Source organism: Haliotis rufescens, unplaced genomic scaffold, assembly GCF_023055435.1.
Source record: "Haliotis rufescens isolate VD_foot unplaced genomic scaffold, xgHalRufe1.0.p SCAF_1, whole genome shotgun sequence".
NCBI classification, from domain to species: Eukaryota; Metazoa; Mollusca; class Gastropoda; order Lepetellida; family Haliotidae; genus Haliotis; species Haliotis rufescens.
This window is the reverse complement of record NW_025963779.1, coordinates 38,776,784-38,787,487: the sequence shown is the minus strand read 5'-3', so window position 1 is coordinate 38,787,487 and position 10,704 is coordinate 38,776,784. Positions and strand designations below refer to the sequence as shown.

At 39.7% G+C, this 10,704-nt stretch overlaps 1 protein-coding gene across 1 annotated transcript in view; it reads left to right on the top strand.

Moving 5' to 3' along the window:
- Positions 1-662: 662 nt before the first annotated feature.
- The window catches only part of LOC124135738 (cysteine-rich motor neuron 1 protein-like), a 33,378-nt gene continuing 23,336 nt past the window's right edge, over positions 663-10,704 (top strand). The window contains exon 1 of the mRNA XM_046501258.2: positions 663-2,565. Coding sequence (XP_046357214.1) covers positions 2,190-2,565 — 376 coding nt within the window. The 5' untranslated portion in view covers positions 663-2,189. The remainder of the gene's footprint in view (positions 2,566-10,704) is intronic.

Here is a 10,704-nt window from a genome sequence, read left to right as displayed (position 1 = left end):
ATAGTGATCCCTTTTATTCGCACATTAATGATTTTAATAATAATAATGATAATAATAATAATAATAATAATAAAAAATAATAAAAATAATAAAAATAATAATGCTTGTATTTATATAGCGCACAAACGGCACAAAACTATGTGTTTACTGCGCTTAAAATTGATAGTGTTTGTTAGAAAGGTGTAGAGTTATAGAGTAAGTCGACAGAACAAAAAGACAAAACATAATAACGTAAAAGAAATGTCTGCTGCCATACGGTGAACGCACATACAGAAAACTGATAGTTGAATGTGTCTGATGAAAACACACGCTTCATATTTTTGTGGTATTTACAGTAATAGAAAAGATCCCCCTTCAGCAGGTTTTCCCTCCCGTAGACTGACAGAGCCTTGTATACCGGCACAAGAATGTTGGAGTGTTTTAGGAATGCGGGCATGCCGTCAGCTATTGACTTTTGCCCACTGGGTCTCTCTCAAGTATTTGTAGGGCTTCTTTAATGCCAATCATTTTTGATTTCTTCCATTTTGTTAGTGAAGTAAATCCTCGTCCCAATCAATAGAGGTGTATATTTCAACCCCCTCCAGGTCCCCAGCGCGCTAATGCTACCTGCGCCGAGCAGGGCACGTGCTGAAATAATACTCTTCTACCTGGGCATTACAGAGCATGGGAACAGGAGACCGAATGTTCAGTTCAGTTCTAAACTCGTCCTGGTTCATAATACAACTGATTTATATGTGCAGTTAATTAGTTCTGACAGAACAGATACGCACTGGGACCGAATGACTAGGCTGAAGTCTTAGGCAGGGAAAAGGTAAAGGCTCACACTTATCTGCACTCTATCAAAGGTTCGTGTGGTGTGATCAGCGGCTATAGTTGTGTATGCAACTGTTAATTTATTCAATGTACTGGGTGTATCCATGCACGATATAACACGATCGAAACATTCAACTTTGTAAGTTAGACAGGTACGTAAATTTGTCAGCCGATGGATGGTAGAAGCCAATAATATGCATTGATCGCTGAGCTGTCGGCTGCCGACTGACGGAAAGCAACACATGCGGTACTGATGCATCATTGTACTTACCTGTTGATGTCGTTTATTACAGACACAACAGCACGGAATTCAGAGGAAATGGTTGAAATGATAAAGAAAAGGGTAGTGGATGTTAACAGCCAAGCTGTGACGTTGTGTGTTTAGACAGGGGCGACTGCGTGATATAATACCCCTGCAGATTCAGTTCACGCCATTGGGCTCTCATAAACCAGCAATTACCTCTTGTGATGCGATCTCTAAACTTCTTTGCGAAGGAGCAGACTTGTGTTGCTAGACTTCCCGCCAGTCAAATAGGTCTTGTACTAGGCACTGACAGTGCTAATATTTCTCCCCTTCTCGCTGTCCCATTTGGCTGGTCGATGCTTGCCGAGGGTGCGCGCTCCCACAGTAGATCGTGACACAGGTAATAGTAGAAATCAGGCGAGCGCTCACCCCGACTCCCTCCCAACAAGCAGACGAGAATACAAGGGAAAACAGACCCGGATAAAGCGCGCGCGGTGATTGACGTTGATGTGTTGATTGACAGGTCTGAAAAGAGAGAGTGTGAGGGATAGACAATAATTGGGCAAAAACGCAGCTAAAGAAATAATCGAGCAGGCAAATGCGAGTGGAGAATCGCTGAAGGTAAAGGACTGACAAGCAGCGTGTTATTCTAACTGACGGAGGTTTACTAACCAAGCACGTGTCACTTTCGGCAGACGATGCGAAGGCACGCGAGCGAGCGAACGTGGCAGACGATGGTTATGATGACGGAGAGACATTGTTTTCACGGGTGTTCAGACACTCAAATTTCCATCATGCTGTGAAAAGAAGAAACAACTACGCACATTTCGAACATTTTACGATTTTTCCATATTTTTTCAATATGGATATTTCCAATAGGAATAAAACCACTTATTCTTGAAGATTCCAATTTCTGAGTGGAGAGGCCCATTCCCGCTCTGTGACATTTCTTATTTATCTTTTCCAACACTACACATCCATTGAAGGAGAGTGTCTACCTGAGATGTCGCTGCAGGAGTTATGTTTACGAGACACACGCACCCTGTCAGTGAGAAGGAATGATGTGTGACAGAATTCAATGAGGCATAAAAACTTTGAATTCATGCAAGTGAATGGATTCTAAAGGATATCCATGGAAACAGCTGTTGGAGTTAGGTTCCATTTTTGCCAAAGAATGACATACCTGCCCATGTTACGAAGCACTGTGTGGATTGTATACACGACTGTCACTGTGATAAGCCTGCTTGCTAGTGTCTGTGATGGGATGCAGTGCCCAACCTGTGACAAAATCCACTGTTCTCCCCGCAAAGCTTCCAGACTCAAATGTAAAGGCGGCATCACAACCGGTATCTGCAACTGTTGCCCCGCATGCGCTAAACTGGAGGGGCAAAAGTGTGGTGGAGATTTTAACTACCTAGGGAAGTGCGATAAGGGATTGTATTGTAAACCCCAAAAGAAGAACATCACAGTATTCATCAGAAAAGATCCAGTGGGGACTTGTCAAAGAGGTAAATGCTACTGGCGCAAGAGTGTTTTTGTTTATCGTCGTTTTTCAATACATTTCAAGACATCCAGAATGATCGCTTTAAGAAGTAAAATTGTTATCACCCTTCAGTGATTGGTAGTTCCAAAACGAAAAAGTCTGTTTTTAAAACAGTTTATATTCATACCATATTTTCAGAACATAATGTCACCTGAACAATAACAACTGCATGGTTGTCTAGGATGTGTTGTGGTTTCTATGTCGGACTGCACGTCCTGTATGACGTTACATGCCAGTGTGGGGGTCGCCCTGTTTCTTCTATTCATTCTTCAGGAAGCGTATGTTATGTTGTAGACACTTTTATACCGACATCACTCCTTCAAAAGCAGATTTATTTGGATTTTATTTGTTTTTAATTACCATTCATGCTGTGTTAAATCTTACGCATTGTAAAAATGTCATTTAAATGTCCCTTGAAGCGGGATGGAATTCTTTGTTTTCGCGGGTAAACCAGAGCAATCATTCTAATCTGTGAGATTATTTAACCCCACTTCCACCGAGGGACAGCCCCGCCAATGATGAGCTTGCCCTCGCTGGACCAACAGCGGTAGATGACCACTCAACATCCTATACACTTTCGCAATGAGCTTGTTATCATTTTAAAGATCAAAATGAAATAAGTGGGACATACAGACGGTTTTAACTTCTTCTTCTTATTATATAAAATAATTATGCGTAAATTAAAAAAAATAAAGTAAATTACAAATCGAACATATTGCATTATTTAATTTATTTTTTTTATGGTGATGCTAGACGTTGTCAAATTATCAATTCTATTAAGCTCCCCAGATCACTTTTATAATACGGCGTTTAATGTTAATGTCTAGATACAGGAAACCGTGTGGACTGACATATAGTCCCCTAAATACAGTTATGTAAACCGAGGGACAAACGTAGTATACCGAGAGTTTTATGTAATTCAGAATTGGAAGACCTGTTGTTAAGCTTGATTATGTCTATTTCACCAACTCGTTCCTGCAACAGTTTTTAAAAAATAATCGTAGGGTAAATTTTTTTATAAAAATAAACTGTTTCAATGAAGAATGGGGGTGAGGAACGAATGCATGTGCCACCACACGATATCTACATGTTTGAAATGTAAATTTGTGCCGAAAAAAGCTTATTTATTGCTTTTCAAAGATAAAATGTTTAAATGTACCCATCATCAGTTGCATATTGTGCCATTTCTTTTACTTTTTAAAAGTTTTGTAGCAAACTTCCTTTTTACGATTATAACCAAGTGGGAGTTGTCTTCGAGTGCTTACTAAGCGTCAGTACAGTTTAGTCTATTTGTCTATAGAATATCGCTAACTTAAGATATTTTCAATTGAAAATCGAACATGATAAAATCAACTGAGAGCTATAGTTTCTTTTGTCTCTCAGTTTATCAGATAAAATCAATCAAAAAAATATTTACATGAAGGAGTTCACTAGTATTAAGGAATTTCCCTCAAGTCTCAGAGAGCTCTAAAGGAGATGAGCATATGGACTGCTTGAGTTAAGAATGGCATGCATGGAGTTGATTGTTTTATGAAATATATGCTTGGGTTTCTGTAAGAGAGACTGGTAACTGTAAATGATGCTATACAACGTAATAGGTATTGTAACCGCCATGCTACTGTCCGAGGACGAGCGCCACCGAAGCATCTATAGTCGCACATTGTACTAGCGTGTGCCAGTTACTGAGGTAATGTTGTTCTCAAGACGAAGATTTGAACACGGAACACCGGGTGATTGTTAACAAAACAATTACAACTATTTATATTTGATTCTGGTTCCAAAGCCAAACCGTTTCCTGCAACCGTTTTTATGTAAACGAAACTCAAATGATAGGGGAAATAAGTCAATCTAAAACATATGGCCCTGCGCGTCCTTCCGAAAATAAACGTAATTTTGATATCTTCAGATGTGTTTGGTATCCGCTCCTCGCCTCTCTAACACTGAACAAACCCGACTGATTAACGGTTTGGAGAAGCCATTATGAACAAGCGGTTGCAAGTATTTATAACCAATTTGCAACAAGGTTATTCACATCTTAACATGGTCCGTCATTTCGTTTCATATTTTTTTTCAATTCAGTTGTTCATTCTCATATGAAAACTGTTGTTCGTGTTTATAAGGCATGCGGGTGACGGAAACGTGATTATACTGATTCACATTGTCAAGCAAGACTATTATCATAGTACGATAATTATTACAAATCATGTTTAGATCGTTGAGTTTCATTACTATTTTGGATACTAATGACAAAGTATTAAGTATAATTACCGTCTTGTCACATTTGTTGCGAACCCTGTAAGATCCCTGTCTTCAGCAACCCATGCGTGCCGTAAAAGGCGACAATGCTAACGGGATCGGGTGGTCAGGATCGCCGACTTGGTTGATGCATTTCATCGTATCCCAATTGCGTAGATCGATGTCAATCACTGGTTTGTCTTGTCCAGACTCTATTATTTACAGACCGCCGTCATATTGCTGTGTGCGGCGTTAAACAACAACAAACAACATTTGTTGCGATATTTCGGCGTAAATTCCAACACCGTTATAAAGCAGGTGATGGAGCCAAAAAGGAGAGGAGCACTGTGTTATAATACATCACTTGAAGCATAAGCTGTTGCACTGTGGACACAGGGATTAAAATAGTGTCAGTATCAACTTCGTGGCCTCTCCTGGAAGTATAACATAGCTAATTAATTAGGCACATGATTAATTAACATTTTCAAATTGAAATTCTTCAAGTGACCAACCTTGTAATGTATACAATCTTTCCAGTTAAAAGAATTTAATTTCTGCAAAATACGACCAAGGATTGTACCAGTTGAGGCGGAATATTGCCATCCTTCTTAATCCTCATCTAAATAATTACATCACACCACGAAAGGCGCCGTTATTAAATCATCCTTCGAAAATAAATTAACTAAACTGAATTACTTCAGAAATAATGTTTGACAAATATTATGAATAGTATACGAAACCTTACTAGAAAACTAAGTAAATCAATTCCTCGGTACCCCTGACACGCTTCCAACAATTTCCTATTTGATATACTGCAGAAATGATTAAATTACATGTTGACGGTTGATGAGCCGTAACGTGCGTTATACGTTCTCCACTATGCCTCGTTTACTGTTATTCGTGCCAGGTGTGGATATTTATACAGCGAGTAAAGAAGTATGACATAAGTAAATAAATCAGAATATCTATATATGTAAATATTACTGTAGCAAACTTGCTTAATCGTTACCAAATGGCTTATTCTGACATTTTGCTATGAAGCCCTACCTTTAAACCTTATGGTGTTCTATGCTTTCAGAACAGAATTGTGTTAATATTCTGAGACGTTGCATGGGTTATGAGATTATTTATCAGGGCTTATTCTCAGACTGAGGACGAATTTCAGATTCTTTTAAATTACACTTTAATGGACGGGGGAGGGTGGTTTCTCATACAGACCCTGAAACAAATATACAATACAGCCAATGCAAGTCTATAATATTCGGCAAGTCTAGATTACACCAGTAAATGAAGAAAGTCTCATATCTTTTTTATCATATCTAATAACTATAATTTAAAAAACCCAAAAATCTGTAAAATATGTTCATTGCAGAGACTAGATGTTAGTCTTTTCGGAGATCAACATAGGGTGTAGGGCACTAGTATAGATATGAGTAAATGAACGCTTCTAACATGTGCTGTTGTCCGCTACAGTTATCAAATTCCTGTAGGTTTCATATATGTCTGTGACAAAACGCCTGTACAGTTTACAGAATAACTTGGCAAATGTGCTTTACAATGCATATATAAAACACGTATGTTGTCAGTGACACATCAAACAAACTTTGCGTACATAAAATGCGTGTTCTACTTGGCAATGCGGATGTAGTACCTGGGGCGGTTTGTCAGATCAGCTGGGCATCATGGCGAGGTGAGATTTCAAGGAAGTCATGTACGAAACTGACAATACTAATATATCAACTTTACCGTAACTGGCATATATTTGATGTTAACTTGAGCAGTTCTTTGATGGCACACATCCCTGTGAGAGAGACTCACCCCCAGGAGGCAGGTACACACAGGGCCGATCAACCCGCCCTGTCGGGACATCTCGCGGATCGGCATGTGCACTCACAATATGCTACTGTCTTTCTTCATTGACAAATATTTTCAGTGCATGAACTTATTACATGCCTGTTTCGGACGCCGAACTACGTGTGATCGATAGTATCATTATATACATGGAACAGCTCGGTTTGTGTACACCGTATGCACTAATTAAGTATTTTATACGACAACCTTAAATACTGAATAGATCCCTATACAGAAGTCTTAGTATTGCCATAACAATAACACACACACACACACACACACACACGCGCGCGCGCGCTAAAACGAAAGTTGAGTTATTTCGTAGTAAGTGAATTCGAAACAAGGGTACTTTTCTTGTATCTATATGTCACAGCAGTAAGTGGCTGGAACATGTGAAGGACAGAAAGATAGACTAAGGAGCCACATCAGCAGTAATCTGATTTCACAGTTTTCGGTGCATTACGTAATATTGCTTGGCATAGACACGTGTAGAGAAATAGAAAACCGCGACCTGCATTATTCCTGAAGTCGGGTTTCAACCAATAACGAAAGGAAAGCTGAGACAGAGCAGAATCAAGTCAAGAGCTCTCGTAAAATTTGTTTTTTAAATGTCTAAATGGATGACCCCACGCTTTGAACCCCCTGTTGTTTGCGTTCTTCGTTTACATGGGCCACTATAGCCCTCGGCAGAAAGGTGCATGTAATGGTGACACCGCACGACAACAGTCTCACAACATACATACATATATTCATGTACGGCAACTAGGATTGACTACATGTCTTCATGGTATACACGGATGTGGAACTATATGGACGGTTTCACGATGCGATGTAAACCGCTTTACGTGACAAACTAAAAAAAGTGGATTTATAGGGAGCGAAAGCAGACTCTACCGTAGTCTGTATGTTACGGCCAGGTATCTCTTCGCCCTTCTTTTGTGTAGAAAATAATCAAAACCAATTTCACTTACTAGTTCATAGCATTTACTAAGACATGTTGCACCGTAGTTTGGTGTTATTTCATTCGTATATTCAAGACATTATAGTAATTATATTTTTCTAACACAATCAAGTATCAGAATCTGCAATTGTTTTCAAATGTACTTATCTTTTACAATGAGAAATTGGTTTAAGTAAAATCGATTTATTTATCATGTTAAAAAAATCAATATCGCGAAAACTGACTGTTTCGAGCGAAGCAAGCTACTGTTTATGTGTTACTTTGTAGTGCGTTGGCATTAAAGTAGTGTTATATAGTGATAGCGTGCTGAATATAGAATCCTAGAGCAAAGCACATCAAGGTAGAACATTTGCTGAGATCCTTATGTCGAACGATGAAGACATAAAATGAGTGTAGTCACAGTCTGTATGTTATATACACTCCCTAATACAAACAGGTCTTGCCCTCCTTAAAAGATTACCGATAGTAACCACGTTTTGTAGAAGTAGAATATGTTGGTCGGGGAACACGTGTAGTGTTATGTGGTGCCGTGTATCAAGTGATAGGACATAACTTCATTCTCCTCGTATAGAGTTAATTAAGTTTTTAGACGGAAAACATGCCACATAATATCATGAATGAACCCAATAAATTCACTATTCAATTTTCATACTTTGTCATCAGTTGAGGGCAGAATTCTAACCTGTACATGACCTGAGTCTCGTGGCGCTAGTGTTTGTTGGTCCACGTTGGTGCAGTGGCCTGCTGGGTCGACAGGGCCACGATAACAGACTCAACAATATTCCAACCTGTTACATCAGAGCGAATGGCAAATAATTTTATTGTAAATTGTTCAATTTATTTTTTAAAGGTCCGAGTATGAAACTGAACCTTCTGTAATAATAACACTACCCAACGCAGCTTCCATGCGCGATACTTAATATTCAGGTGAAGAGGAACGTCACAACGCATGGACACTGATGGCAAATGTGAAATATCTGTAAACTTGTTCAATCGGTCAGCGCGCTGGTACATGGCCTCGTGTAGGCTTATTTCTGAATGGAACTGATAGTCTTCACCCGTGGGGTCGTTAGGTTCATACGTGTTGTTATACGGTCGAATCCCATCTAGGCAGTGCAGGGCCGGCGAGTAACGAGTAGATGCTATAAATTGCACATAACCACAAGCAATTGACATGTAAACAATGACGAAAAGCTGCTTAACCATGCCAAATAACCTTTCGTTTATGCTTGCTTTTCAACCCAGGGATCATTCCCGTGCTCGTTTCTTTCGCCCCTTTTTATTTGTGGGAAATAAAACAGAAATTATGTTCCCCATTTCCGTTTTTAAAACTTTGAATGGGACTATACGACTATATTTTAGAGAGTGTGATCCAGGAGACCCGTGGATGCGTCTTTCACCAGGCGTGTTAGCGGCAGAGCTCTTAATAAAATAATTGACCCAGGCAGATTTATGCGTTTTTAACACCTGTGCTAATTTGATGTACTTGGTGCGTTCTACTTGAGCCGCACTTTTGTCAGTGGCTTGGTTTTTGAGTTTTTCGACTCCCCCCGGCATGTTTATAAAATTGGCACTGATTAGGGGGTGTACGTTTTTATATACCTCATGTTAATAAAGATGGCATAAATATTCAAATTAATAATCTGGTAAATACATTATCACTATTTTGTAGCGATACTATCTGATTCAGACATGGGCTTTGGCATGCGTTGGAAATCACTGTTTACTCTTATCGTAAATATAAGGGAGTGTGGTTGTTCTTTACTGAAACGCAAAGCTGAATTCCAAAATGTCTCCATAACCAATTAATTTCCTCGTAAATAATGGAAGCTAGACATCGTAACAAGTTTAGACATAAACAGGCACCTAAACATACACTGTAACGACATTATAAAATGGTTCACAGACACAGAAATCAACAGACAATTTCTTATCACGAACATACTAACTTTTTGTATCAAGGACGAATGTAGCCTGGCTTTTAGTATCGTCTGTAATTATTCTTTTTAATCAGAAAATAATATTCATTGAAAAAACTATTTTAAGCACTGAATATAATTTTTTAAATGTAATATTGGGTGCATTATATATGTCTAAGGAAATGTATCAGCTAATAAATGAGACTGATATGTATACTTAACCCTCAATCAGATAACCGGGGATGTTTTGTATCTCAGTGACTGGGTATTGTCGGGGCGCCCTTCATAAAGAAGATAGTCTATAGTGACAGGGGAGCGTTGTCTGGTCGCCCCCATACAGTAGATAGTCGATAGTGACTGGGTATTGTCGGGGCGCCCTTCATAAAGTAGATAGTGTATAGTGACAGGGGAGCATTGTCTGGTCGCCCCCCATACAGTAGATAGTCTATAGTGACAGGGAGCGTTGTCTTGTGGCCCTTCATACAGTAGATAGTCGATAGTGACTGGGTATTGTCGGGGCGCCCTTCATAAAGTAGATAGTCTATAGTGACAGGGGAGCGTTGTCTTGTGGCCCTTCATACAGTAGATAGTCGATAGTGACTGGGTATTGTCTGGGCGCCCTTCATAAAGTAGATAGTCTATAGTGACAGGGGAGCGTTGTCTTGTGGCCCTCCATACAGTAGATAGTCGATAGTGACTGGGTATTGTCGGGGCGCCCTTCATAAAGTAGATAGTGTATAGTGACAGGGGAGCATTGTCTGGTCGCCCCCCATACAGTAGATAGTCTATAGTGACAGGGAGCGTTGTCTTGTGGCCCTTCATACAGTAGATAGTCTATAGTGACTGGGTATTGTCGGGGCGCGCTTCATAAAGTAGATAGTCTATAGTGACAGGGAAGCGTTGTCTTGTGGCCCTTCATACAGTAGATAGTCGATAGTGACTGGGTATTGTCGGGGCGCCCTTCATAAAGTAGATAGTCTATAGTGACAGGGGAGCGTTGTCTTGTGGCCCTTCATGCAGTAGATAGTCGATAGTGACTGGGTATTGTCGGGGCGCCCTTCATAAAGTAGATAGTCTATAGTGACAGGGGAGCGTTGTCTTGTGGCCCTTCATACAGTAGATAGTCGATAGTGACTGG